General features: G+C 39.2%; 2 protein-coding genes across 2 annotated transcripts; one reads left to right on the forward strand and one right to left on the reverse strand.

Moving 5' to 3' along the window:
* Window positions 1-85: 85 nt before the first annotated feature.
* Window positions 86-8436, forward strand: LOC144647255 (uncharacterized). Its single transcript, XM_078507031.1, has 5 exons — window positions 86-1374; window positions 3017-3185; window positions 4088-5093; window positions 5682-5807; window positions 6165-8436. Exons 1-5 carry the CDS (start codon window positions 1059-1061, stop codon window positions 6501-6503), a joined length of 1956 nt encoding a protein of 651 aa, XP_078363157.1. The 5' UTR covers window positions 86-1058; the 3' UTR covers window positions 6504-8436.
* A 981-nt stretch (window positions 8437-9417) lies between these two features.
* LOC144645764 (uncharacterized) lies at window positions 9418-16957 on the reverse strand. The gene is made up of 5 exons (XM_078505311.1): window positions 15993-16957; window positions 14227-14392; window positions 12431-13352; window positions 11446-11556; window positions 9418-9874 (listed from the first exon to the last, which is right to left on the reverse strand). The coding sequence occupies exons 1-5, from the start codon at window positions 16264-16266 to the stop codon at window positions 9500-9502; spliced, it is 1848 nt and encodes a 615-aa protein (XP_078361437.1). The 5' UTR covers window positions 16267-16957; the 3' UTR covers window positions 9418-9499.
* Window positions 16958-20727: the final 3770 nt, after the last annotated feature.

Here is a 20727-nt window from a genome sequence, read left to right on the forward strand (position 1 = left end):
ATGGAATCTGTAAAGTTGCGCTCGCTGCCTTGCTCCTTTGTTAATCGAACTCTCAGGTGGGCAGGTGGAGGAGATGGGGCTTTTTTTAATCAAAGCTTTCACGTTTATTAAAGTACACAGGACAACTAAGCAAAATATTTCAAAAACCTATTTACAATTGTCGGTCGATTTTTCTGAACAGCAAGCCTGCGGTGAATGCCATCGCGACGCTGGAACCTTTAGCTTCAGCGATTAGCTTGGGATCCTCTCCGGGAATTTTTTTATAACGTTTAATTTGACTATTGTCAACCTGTTGTAAGCAAACTATATCTTGTAGTCGAACGCTCTGGATGTCGTTGAAATTAAACGCAGAAAATTAAGCTTGAACCATCAAAATCGCTATTTAAAAAAAATGCGGTTTGCCATAATTTGTTGTTCGTATGCTTTTCAATGTTCTAATCGATCACATGACAGCGGTTTCCTTTCATTGAAATAAATGGGCGACCGTAAAATGTAAAACGGTTTGGGCGATTTAAATAACGACAATAACTCAACGTTGTTTTGTCTACCATGATGGACAAAGGTGCTTCTCTATCACGAAACAGTTGTATCCACAATTTTGAGAAAAACTGAACTGATACCTTAAGAACTAAACTTCCTAGTCGAATATATACCATATGTCTAGATTTTATAACTTTTTATTAAGGCAAAATCTAAAACCTTTACCCGCACAAGTAAGAACTTGCTATTATCAGAGAGCCCCGGGAAACTTAATAGGTTCGACAAGGTCAAGGACAATTCTGAATTCAAATCATGCGACAAACAAAACGTTGACTCAACGTTTTGTCCAGAGGCAGTTTTTACTGTAAAACCGCAATTCTACAAGCAGGAAACCTTATTGGATCCATGCATCTGTAACTCAGGATTCTATAGAAAACTGAATCAAAAGCCTTTGTTCTCTGTCTGTTAGATTCCATAAAATTTGCCTTCGCTTATTTCCATGCTCACTTATACGCCCCGACTACAACCTAAACAGTTCTCAAGTCTATAAAGTGAACTTACGATAAGTAATTAATATAATGGTAAGTTCTTCCATGGATAAACCCTCGATGGAAGATACAACTGGCACTAAGGTTGTATTTGATGGCGGATCCAAATCTGCTAATTCTGTATCGAAAAATCATCCTCGAAGGACCGCGTTGGTCATAATTGGTTTAGCAGTTCTTCTATTCCTTGTAGCTGTAGTTTTGTCAGCTGCTGGGTATAGGCGAAGAGAGAAGGAAAGAACGAAATCTTCCACGTGCTCTGTTGCTGAAGTGAACTTGGAGCAGGGTGAAATACTGATGTATGAAGTTGAACAGAAGTTAGAAATACGAGGCGGAGACGTACAGAAAGGTACAGTTCATACCCCGGGGGGGGGGGGGGTACTCCCTATAATGGCCTATACGGGGAGGCTCCGCCCGAAAGGGGTACCTTTTTCAGGCTTCAGGTATATAAAAGGGTAGGGATTTCACGAGTTTAAGTATATGAAAGGGTATGGAAATCTGTCATTTGGCTATTTAAAAGGGCCTTTAATTAAAATATTTCGAACAGACGCAATTTATGGCTGTATTATTTTAATTTATTAAGCGCTACATAAAAATGACAAGAAAACGTCCTATTTTAAGTCCACGCCATGTCTCTTAGGTATATGAAAAGGGTACCTTTTTTCAGTTAAAGGTATACGAAAGGGGTACAATTTCTGTCAAAAATGGTATATAAAAGGGTAAGGGGTTAGAACTTGGGGCGGAGCCTCCCCGTATAAATCTTTTCTGAGTACCCCTCCCCCCCCCCCCCCGGGAGTTCATAACGAAAAAACTTTTCTTTCTATACTCATATATAAAAGGTATCGTGCTCTTTTCCTTTTCAACTTATGACGTTTAGTTATGTAAACTTAAATTATTTGTATATTTTATATGTATTGATAAAATTTCAAAGGAATCCCAATCGGCTTGCTATACAGTCAAACGTGGGTCAACCTCGTGTTTTCGAGTCTGTCTGTTTACTACCTGTAATCCATCATGATTTCCATTTTCGCCATCGCTAGACATCCTGACTTCCTAACGGGTTCCATTCGCTATTCTAGTACTGTTCTACAAATTCAAAACATTTTGGTCTGTACTTCAGTTTTTAAGTGATGCAGGGTTTTAATTAAATATGACCTACTTGAAATCATGTTCCAAATCGACTCGGTGCAATAACCAGAATCATCAATTATCTGGAAACACCGAAAGTTCACTAGTGAAAAAAATTAATTTTTAATTTAAAACAGCCGGTTTTGGCCGCTTTTGCCAATAAAGAAAGGAGCATAGGCTATCATACATGTTGCTGAGCGAATATTACTTTATGGCTCTTGGTCTCTTTTTCACAGTCTCCCTCATACCACGAATTAAGTCTAGCAAATCTCTCTTTCTAATTGCGATATGTCTACACCATAGAATCTTGTCCGGCCATCGCAATGAAGTGAAGGCCGGGTATAAATTAATTACAGTGGAACCCCGTCAAGACGAACCTCTTTATAACGAAGTCACGGTACAACCAACGATATTTTTGTAGCCTCCAGCGTAGCAGACGCCTGTGTAGTTTTTGGGTGCGCATTTGAGAAACACGAAACTCGCGGTGCTTAAGAAGCCACGCGTGGCCTTCAACCCGACCAAAGTTACTAACAATAAAATGTATTAAATAATAAAGATGGTAAATTTTAATTTTTTAGAGCGCCCAACCGGTATCTGGGAGGCCATGGGTTCGATTCCCGTCGGGGACTCAGAATTTTTCTTTGTCCCATGCTCGTGTCATGTAGAACATCTTATCTTTAATAAAATGTATGATAAAGACCCCGGTACATCTTTAATAAAATGTATGACAAAGACCCCGGTACAAAGAAATCTCGTTATAATGAACATAGTTTCAAAATCGATTCCGAGTCCCTTGGATCCTTGGTATTTCGTTCTATCGGGGTTCCTCTGTAGCAATATCTCAGTTTTTTTCTATTCCTCAGGTACAATCATTGCAATTGTTGAAATCCGTGTTCTTAACAAGACATCAGAGGAGTATTGGTTCCTAATGAAGATCAACATCACTGTAGAGGGTGACAACGTGGGTAATATGGGCGGAGTGAAGTCAGGGATAACAGATTACTTTCTCATCAAACTTAAGGTCACCTCAAGGTAATTAACATGTGGTTTCCGGTCGCAAAATCAATTTAACCAAAACGGGAAACGACTTTTAATTCGTGTCACTTGGGAGGTTCGGGTAATCAAGTGTTCGAGACTGAAATAAAAAGATCATGTTCTACATGCACATCGTAAGTAAATAATCTGTGATTTGAAAATATTGAATGAAAACCTATTCGTTATAGGCAGTTCACGGCCTCTTTATTTTTGAACGCAAAATCATCTCGAGAAAAAAAGGGTGAGAGTGAAGCGTGAGGGGGTACCCCTCACGATAAAATAGAATTAATTACGATAAAATAGAAGACACAGCCGCGGTGCTGTGCTCCGCTCCGCTGCGCTGCGCTGCGCTGCGTTGCCCTGTGCTGTGCTGTGCTGTGCTGTGTTGTGCTGTGCTGTGCTGTGCTGTGCTGTGCTGTGCTGTGCTGTGCTGTGCTGTGCTGTGCTGTGCTGTGCTGTGCTGTGCTGTGCTGTGCTGTGCTGTGCTGTGCTGTGCTGTGCTGTGCTGTGCTGTGCTGTGCTGTGCAGTGCTGTGCTGTGCTGTGCTGTGCTGTGCTGTGCTGGCTGTGCTGTGCTGTGCTGTGCTGTGCTGTGCTGTGCTGTGCTGTGCTGTGCTGTGCTGTGCTGTGCTGTGCTGTGCTGTGCTGTGCTGTGCTGTGCTGTGCTGTGCTGTGCTGTGCTGTGCTGTGCTGTGCTGTGCTGTGCTGTGCTGTGCTGTGCTGTGCTGTGCAGCCACGCGGTGTGGTGGAAAGAGACTTGTCTTTTCCTCTTTCTATCAAACCACAAGTGCGCATGATCGGACGATTTTAATTGTAAAATTCTATAATTGTTTAAGTTTAAATTAGTCGAATCCACATTTGTCCACATTTATGCTTGTTTGCTTGTTTGTTTGTTAACAGGTTGAAGTCGACGCACGCAAATAATGAAACAGCTGAGTCGTTTGAACTGTACGGACACCAAAAAACCGATGGAGATTTCCTTCGTTATGTGTACAGCATCGTTAACCAGCTTCTTCCTGCTGTAAAACAGGATCTTTACGAAGATGTCGATGGAAAGAGAGTCAACCCAAAAAACGAACTAAACCCTGAGATTTCTCCATTGTTCCCTGGGGCCGTGAAAATGCACAGAAAGGCAAACACATCGGACAAAACCGCAGTTTTGATCGAGAACCATTTTAACCGTACTGATCTTGTCAACGTGTCATCTGAAATTGATTTGGACATGACTTATTCTGACTTGATGTTCATTAACAAGACCAACGGAATGGTAACAGAAAGCCGCGCGTACTTGTCAGAGCAGCTAAACTTTGGAGAACCAATCCACAGCAAAAGTGGTTTTGACATAACAAAGATGAATGTAACGCTGCTAAGTAAGATTACACTCATTGAAGACAGCCCCAGCAGCAGTCACCTTGCAGACGCGGAATTTGCAGCTGTTAAAACCCGTGCATTTGTTAAGCTTGTCTTGCCCAAATCTGACGCATATTTTACCCTGAACGAAAAGCCAGTTGAAGCAGCAAATATATGCCTTAATTCGAGTGGTAGTTCCTTCAATGATTCAGACTGCTCTAACACCAACACAACAGGGCCACATTCCACTGTAAAACGGACACGCAGAGCCGGCCGATTCACCCGTAACAGATGGAATGGCTTAAATAAACAAAATCTTCGCGCCACTATTAGAAGAACACCAACACTTTTCGAGAAGAAAGTGATCGGAATAAACGTTAAAGGAGAAACAAATGTTTGGCTTACGCCTAAACACCGGCATCGCTTCGAGGTGGGCGTTGGCTTTACGCTGCGATTTGGCAGTCTTAGCGTTGGGCTGTTCCATAAACGGTTCAACGATCAACAGATTAAGAGGGGCAGTTTTATCAGGATAAGAAACAAATGGGAAAAGAGATTTGTAAGTATCTCTATTTTGTATAAAAGTGTAATGACTAAGAGCAGCATGGGGTGACATGAAAGCTGTGAAAAGTTAAACTGGTATAATAACATTAACATGCAAGAGACAACAAGGAATTCTTGTCTTAGTGATTCAGCCAAATTTTCACAAAGAATCTATGGCTAATTTTATCATCAGACCATATACATTCACTGAAGATTTATGCCTATAAAAATAGCTTTAGGCTTAAAAACCTTCCTTTCGATCTTTAATGGACCTTTTTGGTGATATGCCGTGTGGTTATACTCTTTTCATTCATTTCATTATCTCTAGCTTCATTTCCATTTTGTTTTGTCGTCCCTTTCTTTATTTTCGGCCAAAACCCCTTACCACTATTTGATCACGCCCACGGTTTGGGCGGGATGTTGCTACGGAAACAAGATCTTTCCTGATAAGGGGATGTGTCAACTATCTGAATGCTCGTATCATTCCCGGCCGATTGGACAATCTCTTTGGCTACTTGCCACATTAAACGCGATTTTTTTCCGCAGGCCGAAACACTAAATAAACTTGTTTTTCTCAAGACCATGCTGTTGTTTCAATCTACAGGCTATTGAGGTTCCGGTTTACTTCCTCAGACTGGGTGTGGAGTTTAGTCTGTGGATTCCAGTGGACATCACGCTGAGGTTTCCTCACAGGGAAAACTCGCTCTCTCCACCAAAGCTTGCTGTAGAGGTAACAGATTAAATCAGATTTTACAGTTCTTTATAAGAAACCTCTTAATAAAAATATTTTGCGGCCAAGAAAGCAAACGCATTTTAAAAACATACTGAGGAACCTTTAATCTTTAATTGTAATAACTTCCATTAGAATACTAATCCGGCAATGGTACAGGCCAGCGGCTAGCAAAGACAACAAAAAATTATCATTACATGCAGTTACAAAGTTTTGATATTTTCTTCGACTACATAATTACATAAGCAAACTACAATTCCCCAAGTTTAACCAACTTATAGTCCGTTTTTATATAATTATCTCTGAGTTAAGTTATCTTTTAGTGCTTATGCCTCGTTTAATTTACCTTTCGTTCAGATCGAGCCCTCGGTTGCCGTGACAACCAGTCTCGCAGGCTATGTATCAGTCTACGTTCTTCGCGCGGGAGTTTATGGCGATGGAACCCTGGTGCGAGGAAGCCTCCCTGTCAAGCTGTCGTACCGCGCAGACCGTTATCCAGGAAGGAAATGGTGCCTAGCTCTTTCAGCAAGGATGACTGCCATAGAGCTTGAAGCAGGAATTTTCTATCAATGGATTTCATGTAAATGGTCGTGGTTCTGGTTTAAATGTGATTGGGGCGATCGAAGCACTCTTTACCGTTTTGGAAAATGGGCCGCTTATAGATTCAACTGGAAGCTGTTTGAAACTTGCTTCTAAATGACTTAGTATTGCATGCAGACCTATTAGTGTCGCTAATTGCTGCCTAAGGCCTTATTTGACGTAGTTCAGGGCCCGGTAGTTTATTCTGAAAATGTTGGCATCTGGGGTGTCACGTAAAGTGTATCCCCAGTGTCTGGAAAAGCGTTGCGTGACATTGCATATAAGGAATAAATAGATTGTGCTCGGCAACTTTTGAGCAACTTTTAACGTTTTGAGCAACTTTTTGTAGTACCAGCAACCTACGGCAACTTTTGCCTCCCTTGGCAACTTTTGAGCAACAAATTGATATAAAACCGATCCAAACCATAAAACTAGGTTTATCAAAACTGATTTTATTAAATGTGTGTCACAGAGGCTTATGGCATCGGAATCAGAAGAAATATCAGACGAGGAAAATGGAAATAACTCTAGAGAGCTAGCAACTTTTCTAAATTTTGGTGGCAACTTTTTGATATTTAAGCAACTTTAGAGCAACTTTTGGGAATATTGTGAAGCACCTTTTCCTGAATTTACTAGCACAATCTATTCATGCCTATTTATGCATATGACGGCTGCGAATGAAGGAGGGTATGACCTGGTTCTTCAAAAAGCGAGTTACGCTAATCTCAAATTCCAAGCTCTGTTTTCACAACCGGCTAGTTTTAAATGACAAATTAACTTTTTTTAAAACATAAAAATATTAGCCTGCATTGCAGACGAAACTAAACTATCGAGGTTTTGTGACACGTCCGGCCGCGACGCAGGCTAAAAAATATTAGTCAAAAAAGGAAACTGAGGAATAATCGAGAATTCTGCTTTAGCTTTAATCCTGATTTCAACAACAGAACTAATTAGACAGCTGCAATTAATGTTCACACCTATGTGGGTTAATTCGGGGAGGGGAATAATCTCCGAAAATTGGGGGTGTGCGGCGCTCTTTCTAAAACCCTAACCCAATGTCAGACCTTACCCAAAAATTGATACCCCATTTTCATACCAGACCCTACCCCAGCAGGAACTGCGTCGGTAGTAGTTTTTTTTTTTACAAGAATTACAGCTGCCGACTTCAGTGCACAAACCATATCCTATTTCAGACCAAAACGGTTCAAAAACCATACTCTTTAGCGCCGCACATACCTGTATAGCTTATATAAGTGAATACCCTCCCCCCCCCCCCACCCCCACGAGGGTAATGAACTAATGCCGTTACAGTTATGTGACAATAAAGATTGGTTTTAATGCCAAAATTTGTGTTTTTCTGGACCTTTGATTGAGCACCTGAGAAAAATAACAGAAAGTGTTAAAACGTGTTTGGGAAGCAGGGATGGCGCAGTGGTGAGAGCGCTCGTTCTCACTACCACCGCTCTCACGGTTCGAATCCCGGACCTGGCGACATATGTGGGTTTAGTTTATTGTTGGTTCTTGTCTATCCTCCGAGGGTTTTTCTCCGGGTTCTCCAGTTTTCCTCCTTCCACAAAAACCAACACTTCTAAATTCTTATTCGATTGAAATCCGAGAGCCACAGGTTTGTTAGTCGCAAGACTATTGAGTGCAATCCTCGTAAAATAAAGTCAAGAATTTAGCATGGCAAATAATACGCAAAGAGTTCGTGTTTTCACCAATTCCACACGAGCAGTCATTTTAAACCGCAAAACATGTCTTACAACTTGCGCAGTTCATGAAAGAAGCCAACTGTTTTTCACAATCAAATTAATAAAGCCGGCGCGTGATTTAGTAAATATTAAATATATACGATATACAAGAAAATAACGTAAAACGAAGAATAATGATTATTTTTGGCAGGCCTTTTATTCGTCTTTCCACTTAACGAAAATCACACACAATCTTACAAATAATGGCTAGTCCTTTATAACAAAGAACCACCCCCTCCACTCATGATCATTTTCTTTAGTGATCGTGATTTACCTTGAATTAGGCCTATTTGATATCTATTTATGATTACTTTAGAAACTTTTACTTTCTATCTTTATAATATAGTCACACGCAAACTCAAACACACAAAGCACACACTGTAGTTATAAGCTGATGTCCCTGTCTCTGAAGTAGACTCGAAGCGAAATATTAGAATTTTATGTGACAAACTAAAACTAAAACTCCATACCTTTGCTATGCACTTGGATTAAAACACGTGAACGAAGGGTCACAAACTTGCCGCTAGGTGCGTCTGATCGAGGCAATTTGAAAGAGCCTTTTAACTAAACTACCTAAATGATAGTTTCCCCAAGAGAACTCCTAAGTTTTTTTATATATACTTCAATACCCTTTCATATTCCTCAATTCAGACAGAGAAAAGTACTGCTTTCGGACGTGGCCTCTCCTCTCCTCTCTCTCTCTCTGGTTAAGGAAGAACCTTAATTCCCGTGTGGCTATTAAACTTACACTTTTTTTCGCGGTTACATCTTTGTGAGTACTGTACTTTGGCTGAAATTTGAATCACATCGATATCTTCTGCATTAGTGTTTTTGAAGTCTCTTACTTACGGAATTAGGAGTTAGTTTCACTCATCTTGTAACTGAACAACACCTAATTCTCTGACGTAAAGTGTATGAAATAATTCATATATGTGAACTGCAGGTGAGATGTAAAGTGAAAAATTCCTCGCAGTGAATTACAATTAAAGAAATTGCAAAGAAAGAAACCAGAAAAAATTCTGGCTTCAAGGGGATTCGAACCGGTGACCTCCGCGATAAGGGTGCGATGCTCTACCAACTGAGCTATTGAAGTCACACATTGGGGGTGAGGTCTGTTGAAATATTGAATACCAAAATTGCATTTCTTACGATAGCGTTTATAAGGTTAATCCTCTATGAATTAGTTAGAGGGTCGATATAAGCCCCCCACAAACCCCTCCATCCCCTCCACCCCCCTCCCCCCACCCCCCACTCATAACCAGCCAGTGTCTAATGGGCATATATTTAACAATTATTCACCGAAGTGGAGGTGAATTGAAAGACAAATCCCTTAAGATCAAAACGAATTAAATCTTAAGAAGCTCAAAAACACAGATTAAATGCGTCGTACGATATATCGATACCATCCAATTCACCAAATTTTTTGTATACCTCCCAGTCTGACCATTCGCATAACGGCACCAACCAAAACCCGAATAAGAAATGCGTCCAATGTAATTTGCACCTAAAGCGTTGATAAACAGAACTAGCTGTCAACTTCAAAGCAGTAAAGTGAGGGCGTAACTGCATGCATATTCCGTCCAGTGATGCGTCGTCATCATTTAGGATTCCTTGGTACGTGAATGAGAGGGGTAAACTGACTTTTACGATAGTCCCAGTACCTCTCGCTCCAGCTTTAGCAGGCCATACTTCCGCAAATCCTGTGATTGCAGCCACGACCTCTCCGATTGGCTTAATCTAAGAAAAAAGGGACATTTATGATTGTCAGCCGGTTTACAATCCAAGATCACTGTAGTTATTACAGCCATTACAGATAATTTGATAACAGCGAAAGCTATAACACTTCTCACAACTCACTTTTTCCATCAAGCTTTGTATCGTGTTTCATACAGGTTTACTCGTGGAGAGAGTAGCGCTGATGAGACCGTTTCGGCTCAAAACAGACAGGTATTGTTCTTTTTACATTTCTTATCCCCGTCGTTTACGTTTTGCAAGTATATAGAACCGATTAGAACTCCAAGTCATTTCTCAAGTGAGCTTGGCTATTATTCACAGCTTACTTTGGCTAACAATTTGACCTCTAAATCAACCTAAATGAAAGAAATCATTATCCACGGATAACTTAGAGATTGATGCTAATTCTGTAATAACATTATCCTGAATAGTCGATCAAACAATCAGTTACTCTTTTGTTCAATCCGTAAGTCAAACAGCTAATCTTTCAGTCAGTTTTTTTTTTTTTTTTTTTTATTGATAATCAACACTTTACAAAATTAGAAGATAAGATTTAACCTATACTTATGTGCAATAGATTTTTACTTTACAATTTAGTTTCTCAAGGTTTTTTTTTTTTTTTACACCGTATACTAAAACATACAAAATTATAGGTACAACAGGAGTATTCTTTACCTACCTAACTTTTTATTTAGACGTTTTCTCAAATGCTTTCCATTTTTTGTTGAACACGTTAATCTGATTTGTTAATCTTTCAGTCAGTTAATAAGTCAGTCAGTGTCAGTTAGTCAGGCAGACAGTCAGACGGTCAGTCAGTCAGTCAGTTAGTCAGACAGACAGTCAGACGGTCAGTAAGTTAGTCAGACAGACAGTAAGACGGCCAGTCACTCAGTTAAATAATCAGTCAATTAGTTAATCAGTCAGTCAGCTAGTCAATTAGTCAGTCAATCAGTCAGTCAGTCAATCAGTCAATCCGTCAATCAGTCATTCAATTAATTTGTCAATTAGTCATTCAATCAGTCAGTCAGTCAATCCTTAAATCAATCAGTCAGTTAATCTTTCAGTCAGTCAGTCAGTTAATAAGTCAGTCAGTCAGATAGTCAGACGGTCAGTCAATCGGTAAAATAATCAGTCAATCAGTTAATCAGTCTGTCAGTTAGTCAATCAGTTAGTCAATCAGCCAGTCAAACAGTCATTCAGTCAGTTAATAAGTCAGTCAGTTAGTCAGTCGATCAGTCAGTCAGTCAGTCAGTCAATCAGTCAATCAGTCAATCAATCAGTCAGTCATTTAGTAAGTCAGTCAATCGGTCAGTCGGTTAACATCAAAGTCAGTCAAGCAATCAGTCACTCACACACTCACTCAGTCCCTCAGTCGGGAAGTCAATCGAGTTACCGTAATCAAACAGTGAGTCGGTCAATCAGTTTGTAAGTGGGTAGGTCAATGAGTTAGTCAATCGGTCAAGTCAGTCATTCGGTAATTCAGTCAGTACATTAATTAATTCATTCGTTCAGTTAGTCAGCTATCCCCAGTGAGCTGCAGTCAGTCAATTGATCAACAGTATATTTCTTTTTACCTCTATAGCTTGACCGCCATCCTTCTTGGGAAAGTTAAAGTCAATAAAGATTTTAAACTCCAGCTCGAATTCCACACCAAGAATTACGTCATAGACGAGAGTTTCGCGAGTCTAAGGAAAACAGAAATGGCGAGGTTAGCATAATTTAGCTGCGCCAATCGAAAGAAAGTGAAACTGTGGGAAAGCCTTTAATCCTGGCTGGGTGGTGAATAAGAGAGAGGTGGGTGGGAGTGAGTAATAGTAATAGTAATAGTAATAGTAATAGTAATAGTAATAGTAATAGTAATAGTAATAGTAATAGTAATAGTATATCTTTATTGCGCCTTACTCTCCAAAGGGAGGTATTGGTCTGTTTACAAAGGTTTTGTCATTAACTAATATATTTAAGAAATAACAAAGACTAGATTCTTATACAATTGATAATGTAAATGTAAAATTGAATCAATTATAACGTTCATTATGTTTGTAAGTTAAGAAGCTCTTTCCTTTTTTTGAAACATAAAAAAAAGTCTGTCTCCGAGCCAAGTGGCCCATACAGCCGGAGCTTATCCCGGTTTCCGTAGCATTAAGCAACTGAGAGTATTGCTACTCCCCCTGGATGGGATGCTAGTCCATCGCAGGGATTACCCCCTAAAAATGTATATATTTACCTACTATTTTTGATGTATTTTTATTGTCAGCTCAAAGTAAGTAAGTGAGTATGAAAGTAACTTAGAAGCCCGGGTAAAAACATTATTCAGTTTAAAGAGTGTGGCACATATTACAGTTTACTCAGACGAACAAGTGACCCTTATTTTTGGATATTGTGGAAATATAATGAAATTATAATAAGTACTTTATAAATTGTTAATTGACTCATAAAAGCGGCACACATCCTTACCCAACGAAAACTCTGATAAGTAACTTTGTCAATCATATGATAGATGCCCGAAGCTATTATTCTTTAAGTATAATGTTGAAAAAGCGTTATTTAAAGTATACTTACAAATTTTTTATTCCATGATTCTGTAACTGCATTTTCGGCGTTGGTTCCGGCCTCCCAAGCATAGGTTCGGTGTAGGACCTCAACAGCAAAATCCCCGAATTTAATGATTACTTCCACTCCTATTTCCAAGGCCTCCTTAACTCTCGCTTCCACCCAAACTTTGCCTCCTCCTGATATGTCAATTCCAATCACCTCTTTATGAAACAATTTGATTCTCTTCGTAAATGTTTCTGATATACTTCTTTTATGTCTGGTGATACTTCCATTCATTGAGCTTGATGTCGGTGTGGAGTTGTTCTGAGTCAGGTAAGCTGAGTCATTACATGACGGCTTGTGACCTGAATTAAAGGCTTGATCAGCATTCTTAGCACCTGACACAGTCAGCCTCACAAATGACTGAGTTCTAAGGACTTCGGCCCCCGCAAAGTAAAGGGCATCGGTCTCGATAAGGGTCACGTGACTAAAAACGGTTATGTCCATCATGGTGACATCAGAACCACTTTTAGTGCGAATGGGTGTTCCAAAATTCATCTGCTCTGACAAGAAGGCGTGGCTTTCTGTTACCATTCCATTGCTCTTGTTAATGGACGCTCTGTCGCTGTACGCCATATTCATGTCAATTGCTGACGTAAAGTTGACAAGATCTGAGCGATTAAAACGATTTTTGATGAAGACAACGCCCTTGTCTAATGTGTTAGCCTCCCTGTGCATTTTAACAGCTCCCGGGACTCGTGCAGATTTTTCTGGGTTCAACTGTTCCGACTTCTCTCCGTCTACATCTTCGTAAAGATCCCTTTTCACGGCTGGAAGAAGTTGGTCAAGTATGCGGTACATAAAACGAATGAATTCCTTGTCAGTAGTCCTATTTCCAAAAAGTTCAAATGATTCTCCGGTCCCATTTTCACTGCGTGGAGTTTGAGAGCTAAGGGGAACAAATTAAATTAGAGTCGAAAATGTTCATGAAGACTACCATTAACCTGGCAGATTATTTGCATTGTAAATGTGCGTGAGTTTTTGCGTCTCAAAAGTTTCTTAGTCGAGAAAGTGACGTGCACAGACTTTAAAATATACTGCAGAAATAATTGAATTGAACTAATGGTTACAATATGTTTTTTCCAAGTTAGCACTAATGTGGTTCTAGCATCGCCGTAAAGCGCAATCTACAAGATGAAAGAAAACATTCGTAAACTTCCATCATTCCTTTATCAGTTTAGGTCTCTGTAAAACTGATTTGAACTCAATGGCATCCAAAACATTATTATTTAATTGTCAGAGTCTTAAGTACTGCTATGCAAACAAACAAACAAATGTTATAAATATGATTTTTTTAAGACTCGATTCCAAGTCAGTAGAGCTTTTTAATAATTGGCCCGATTTATACTAGAGACGGATGATCCGTCTGGACGAACTTGCATTTTAATTAGGCGAGCATTTTTTAGTTCGTGCGATAATTCGTCTGTGTATAAATACGGGCAAACAGACGGATTATCGGTCCAGACGAGCTATCTTCATAATTCGTCTGCCAAGACGAATTATGAAGAAGAACTAAAAAATGCTCGCCTAATTAAAAATGCAAGTTTGTCCAGACGGATCATCCGTCTCTAGTATAAATCGGGCCATTCTAAATCGTTCGAAACTGATGTGGGGCTGAAATTAGGAAAGAATCAAATCAACTGAATTGATCGAAGAAAAAATCAAAGTACAAGTTACTAAGACAAAAAGACCCCCAAGGATTTAAAATAAAGAAATAAAACTTAAGGTACGTTATGATTGGGGAAACAAGGTTAAACTTTTACCTTGAAACAACTTCTAGTCGCACAAGAAAGTAGTCCATTATCATTGTTTTCACTCCTGGTATATCCACATTACCAGCCACATAAGAAAGATTGACTTTCATCAGAAACCAATATTCGTCTGCAGTTTTGTTAAGAACTCGGATTCCTACCACTGCATGGATTGTACCTGAAATTTCCAAAATTTTTATTCAGAACTAATTCTTGGAGTTTGATCCAAGATAAAGGAGCGATTGTTCGCTAGGAACATCTAAAACTGGTTCGTAGAATTTTTTTAACTTTGCAAAAAGTTTTATATTCTTGGTTTTTCATGTTACGTCATAAAATTCTGAAATCAAAATTCACTAGGCCTGCTCAATTTTCGTTGTCATTAGGCGAAAGATAAACTAAAAATATATGTTTTTGCAAATTTCCAAATCGATAGTGTCATTCGTTTTTTAAAACAGAGCACTTTGAATATTGAGTTCTCCGTCGTATGTGACTCAAGCTGAGTGCCGTGACATACCGTATTTATTCGATTAAGCGCCCAACCTCGAATAAGCGCCCATCTCGAATAAGCGCCCACCCTGAAGGTAGGAAAAGTTAATAAGCGCCCAGCCTCGAATAAGCGCCCACCCCCACCCCACAAAAAAGGCTAAGTGCAGAAGAGGAGTTAAAATTGACTAAGTACTACTAAGAGACTTGCCCAAAGACCGATTTTGTTTTTAGTATTTTACAGAAACTTTTATGGAACAGTTAAAATTCTGCTTTGGTACATCTTCACGTTTTGTTATTACTTATTGTTTTGTTAAAAAATCAACTTACTATTTGCTGAAAATGGTGAAAATTTAATAAGCGCCCAGCCTCGAATAAGCGCCCACCTCTCAAGGTCCAAAAATTTAATAAGCGCCCAGGGCGCTTAATCGAATAAATGCGGTAGCTGTTTTGTTTGAAAAAAGGCCTTTACTTTCCATTTTGTGCAGATTGAACATTTCAGATATAATAAGTGGTGTTTATGTGAAAGTGTACTAGCTCTTAAGCCAAGGATAGCCGCTGTTGTAAACAGAACTGAGTTCCAGATGGTTTCTCTGACATCACGGCGGCCATTACTGTGTCCCTCGGAAGGACACAGTTATGGCGTCTCCATACTAAAACTTTATAAATTTGCGTGGAAAGGTTCGGCAAATAACTCGCGAACGGTACACCGTACAGACCCGAAACTTGGAGAAATTGTTTATCTATTTATCATCTATAATATTTGAAATTCATAGCTTCTGTAGTTGAATGGTTTCGAATTTATTTTTTGATTGCGTGACAGTGAAAACCAGCAATAAAATTTTCAATAATATAAAATGGGGGTCATCGAGCTCGTTTTTGAGTTATAAGCACTAAAAGCCAAGATTAAGGGTGTTTTAGCAAGCCATACTGTTGCTATGGTAACAAGTGAGGTCAATAAAATAGCCAAAACGTATTCACCAATCATTAGGAAGGCTATATTTTACATTGCTGCTTGTTAAAGAGTAGTTTTCTGAGTTTTCTACAATATAACAATTCAGTTTTCGTAAACAAAAAATCCCTGCATGACTGCACGGTAAGAATGTAAACAAAGACAACAAAGCGTGGCATGCACAATGAAAGTGAAAGGTAACGAGAAAGCATTTTGTACGTATTAACAATGAACTGCAAAGGAGTGTGCAGAATATATCTCAAAACTTGTTGTACGCTTAAAATGCGTTATCAAGAGTTCAAATTGAAATCAAAGCACTAAGTAACTTGAAAAAATAAGATACCTTTCTGTGTATCGCCCCCTTGTATCTGTATATCTTGATCCACTCGATACGTCAATGTTTCACCCTCTTCCAGATTGACTTCTGCCAAACGATTTGAAGAAGCTTTGCGGCTCAACGTGAAATACACAGCCACAGAAACCACTGCACCCAGTAACAGAATCACAGTTAAGACACCGATAATAGCGATTTTAACATTACGAGAAGACCGCTTCGCATCTGAAGCTTTGGTATCGCTAAACTCCACCTCGGGTTCGGGTTTCATGTTGTCAGCCATGGCGCAGCTCGAAAACGTCTCTTTTCTTCTTAATCCTCCGGCAGATGAAGTTAGTGGAGTCAGAGAGGCTCTTTAAATAGGATTTGTTCCACCAAAGGAATTGCCTCCAGGCTAATTATTTCCAAAGAAAACCCACACCCTTTTACAAAATCCCGCGATCTAAGGACTTCTTTCCGGCAATTTTGATGGTGAAACAAATAGCTAGTGAAAATTGGGTAAAAATAAAAAACAAAGTACTTGTTCCACTACGAAAATTGCCGGCTTCTTCTAAAGTGCGATATAGGTACTACATTGGACTTTGTATCAACGTTATCTAAGCATTAGAATCTGTTTTCCGGTACGTCATTAGCCTTCACAAAGCAACGCACACTTGGCATGGCCGCCAAATGGTTTGCTTCTTGTTCCTGTTTACCAAATAGAAAGAAATTGACTTTATGTTTGTCATGTCCACTTACTGATACTGATCAAACGGTTGCAAGTTTTGTGACTCATTGTTAGCCCGAAGTCGGTAATTTTCTTCAGCGACAATCAACTGTGAAAGCCCCGTACTTTCAACTGTAAGACTTTTTAATTCTATCCGGCCAACAAAATTATGAAGTAAAGGTTAGCCCGAGAATAAAGATGTGTCTTAAAGCTCCAGCGCACAGAACTGATGTAGTCTAATAAATCAGTATACATGATATATGTATATACAATTCTGCCGCCAGAACAAGTTCGGGTTGTATGCTTGACTAAGGATGTGTGAAAATTCAAGATAAATGAAATGCATCAAGGACCTAAATTCAATGCTACTTTATTCATTGTCCGTTAAATCTTCCTGTTTACGTCGTCCCTAAAGCTTGTTTGATCAAACAATTTACCTCAAAAATACAGTATAAAGTTCAGTATTGGGACAAGCCGAAAATGTAATTTTTTTGCATCATAAGCATGCGCACAGAACGTTATATCTATTACAATTAAATATGGGCTTCTTGCATTAATGACAGAATTATAGTCGTCGACCAAATGGCTAATCTCGAGAATCTTTTTTCAGTTATTTCTACAGTTGGCCGTGCAGACCAGGCGTATCTATTTCGGTCTTTTAGTTATACTTGTCACTGACAAGAGTTACATGATTGACTCATGTAAAATACGAAGCTGTAGCTTAAAAGCCAAATGGATGGTACAAGGAGGCACTCCAAATAGGAAAAATGCATTGAAAGGCTATTACAGAACTCGCTGTTAAACTTAAGTTAACGGAGCTGGTTCTAGTGTATTTGCCTGCCGAATTACGAAAATTAAGGTAGTAAGTAAGAATTTTGATTATATTCGCTTATATGCTCCAAGTACCACTTGAGTGACCAAGGTCACGCGATACAGCGTGCTCTTAGCCGTCTCGTGTTATGCCCCTGATGAAGGTTGGTTTTGTTCAATCGAAATATTGGGCAAGAATAAATTTATAACATCAGTTCCTAGCTGTTTGATCAGCCCTGTATTTCAAGTTTGTTTATTAAGTCTACTGCTGATCCTGATCTACACCAAGATCTGGCTACAATTTGCTCCTGTTTGTCATATAGTTACAGAAGACACCTGTTTATTGTTCCTGATTAATAAACAGTTACTAATTACATCTTCCTGTTGCCGCACTAGCCTAAGTGCCATTCTTCAATAACTTCCCGTTATTAGTTTTCGTCGTAGAAGACCTAACATTAATATGGCTTGAAATGAGCCCCCTTCTCTGATAAGCCTAGCTTACGTAGCAGGCGCCTGTGAACTTTTTGGGCGCACATCTGCAAAATGCAAGAGGCGCGAGACGGCCACGCGAGGGAAATAAGAAAGAAGGGCGTTTTTCTTTTCCCCTCGCGTGGCCGTCTCACCATCTCGCGCCTTTCGCATTTTCCAAAAACTAAGCAGGCTATGTGCTTTTGATGTCAGTGTTTGGTTCAAACCTCCCGATTTTGACGAAATTTTCAAACCAAAATGGTCTTGTAAAGATATACTTATTGAAAGCATTAAATTGTGACCCCCCCCCCCCCCCACCCCATCCTCATCCATACATGATATGGTTTACCACCCCTTGAAGTTTTAAAACTTTTTCCTACAATACTTTAAAGGTCTCTAATAACACGGAGCGCTGTAAACTAAGGTATAGTTTAGACTTCAAGAAAATTAAACAGTCTTTTGCTCCTATTTCGATTAATAGTTTAGATCTAGATTTGGTCAAGAGTGTTAAGATATTAGGTGTCACCATCACCGATACGTTACAGTGGAATAACCACGTTACGAAAATCATAAAGAAGGCAAACAAAAGATTATATTTCATCAAATTACTAAAAAGAGCTTGTGTCTCAAAAAAGGTCATTCTTAACTTCTATTGTACCTGCATAACTACAGCTCAAGAGTATTGCGCGCCGGCTTTAAGCTGCTTTTCACCATAGCCTTCCCGCCAACCTAAGCAAAGCAACCATATAGAACGTGTACAGAAACGCGCCCTATTTATTATCGACCCACACGCATCATATCAGGATAACCTATCATGTTCTAATCTAATTATGATAGGTAGATAGTAGCCATCAATTACACAAGTTCTTGCCACAGGAAATGTAAATACGTATAACCAGGTGCGATTATGGCTCCTTGTATAACTTAAGAAGTCAATGTCATTTTCAAGCATATAAGTCGGGGTGGAAGAGGAATTATTGTAACTGACTTATTCATTATTCCTTCACATTTTTTACGACTTATTCATTATTCATTTTTAGATTTTCATTGTTATTCATTATTCCACATTGCCTAAATTAAGTGACAGTTCATTTTTTATGGGGTGGGGAGGGGACCCTCCCTGGTCATCACATATTTTCACCCTGCCCCCACCTCCCTAGGTAATCTTATTTTGTTTTATTTGATCCCTCCCCCCCCCCCAAAAAAAAAGCAAATAATGAGGAGTAAAACTTATCAAGTTAAATTTAGAATATCAGACAAAATTGCAGTTTAAGTGATAACCCAACTACTGCTAGTGTATTAATTAACTAGCTATTTGATGTTTGTTACTGTGTGTTAGCTTTGTTTGTAACCAAACAGTTGGTGGGATCCACTTGATGCTGCTCGGTACATAAAAAATCGGGGGTTCCAGGGGCATGCTTCCCCGGGAAAATTTTTATTTTTAGAACCCCAGAAACCGGCGCTATTTTAGGCATCCTGGTAGAAGTTTTGCACTATTATAGATGCCATCATACAACACTTAAACGTAATAACTTTGAGTGTCCCCTCCAAAACGCATGCTCATCACATGCTCTTCCCCTTGAAGCCATATTTTTTGGCCTAGCCCCTTTAAATCCCCCCATCCCACCCCATAAAAAATAATCGTTCCCTAAAGTATGGGTGCATGCATCATAAAATAATGCAAACATATCAGATTCACTCAGATTCGACCCAGATCTACACTTTTCAGATCAGATAAGAAGATGATGTTTGAGCACGTTGAATAACCGCTTCCCTATCCGCGATATTCATTATTCCTTTACTGAAAATGACTTATTCATTATTCCAAGCAATGAAACCTTAAATATTCCTTATTCGTTTTCTGTTTTAGCCCGTTATTCATTATATAAGGCTCGAACCAACCGTTTTAAACATAGCTTTTTTCCCTCTATGGCAAATTTTTATTATAGTTATAATAGATTTTAATAGTTGTATCATATATGTTTTTTTACATAATCTATCTTTTTGTATTTCAGTTTGAGATTGTTATGTAGAAATATCAAATAAACTATCTATCTATATTGAAAGATTTTTTGTTTTGTTCCTTCTTTTTAAACCATCGTTTGAAAAGATATATCATCCATGACATCCGTGGGTATCGGGAGTCTGTTAATTAAACTGGAAAAAAAGCCCCGGTAACACATCCATCCACTGAATAGCCAAATACGTCTTTCTGCCAACTATAGAGTTATGATGTGACAATAGCGAAACATCTTATGACAAATTTATACCACTAACATTTAGCAGTCATGTAATGAATACAAAACAGCACTGCAGTTAACCTACTGTAGCACTCCGGTTAGCCCAAGTAGCGTTCCGGGTTAGCCTAACTATCATTCCGGTTAGCATAGATAGCTCTCCGGTTAGCCTGCTTTGGCATGGGTTGCTTGCGGCTAGCTTTTATAATAGGGTTAGGTTTCTATCCAAAACAAAATGAGGATTCTGGCAAATGGCTTAGTGGATAGTGTTCCCGCTTGGCATGCTGTTGACCTGGGTTCGAAATCCTCTTCGTCTCAACGTTTTTTAATTTGCATTGATGCGCGACTTCAGAAATCAAAACACCCGCGAAAACGTTTCCAAGATTTCCGTCAATAAAAATTTTGAAGGGTTTTCCGACAACGTTTCTCGCGGGCGATCACGAAAGTGAAATGGCGATAAATAAATTTTATTCCGTAGCCAAAACTCCTTAAAATGTTTTTTTAAAGTGCAGGTTAAACCATT

This window comes from Oculina patagonica, chromosome 3, assembly GCF_052425735.1.
Source record: "Oculina patagonica isolate OP01 chromosome 3, crgOcupat, whole genome shotgun sequence".
Taxonomy (NCBI): Eukaryota; Metazoa; Cnidaria; class Anthozoa; order Scleractinia; family Oculinidae; genus Oculina; species Oculina patagonica.

Coding starts and splice junctions, on each gene's coding strand:
- LOC144647255 (XM_078507031.1), top strand. CDS start 1,059: ATGGTAAGTTCTTCCATGGATAAACCCTCGATGGAAGATACAACTGGC. Junction 1,375..3,016: donor AGGCGGAGACGTACAGAAAG/GTACAGTTCATA, acceptor TCTATTCCTCAG/GTACAATCATTGCAATTGTT. Junction 5,094..5,681: donor ACAAATGGGAAAAGAGATTT/GTAAGTATCTCT, acceptor TTCAATCTACAG/GCTATTGAGGTTCCGGTTTA.
- LOC144645764 (XM_078505311.1), bottom strand. CDS start 16,266: ATGGCTGACAACATGAAACCCGAACCCGAGGTGGAGTTTAGCGATACC. Junction 11,557..12,430: donor AATCATGGAATAAAAAATTT/GTAAGTATACTT, acceptor TGTTTTCCTTAG/ACTCGCGAAACTCTCGTCTA. Junction 9,875..11,445: donor ATGGCGGTCAAGCTATAGAG/GTAAAAAGAAAT, acceptor CTTTTTTCTTAG/ATTAAGCCAATCGGAGAGGT.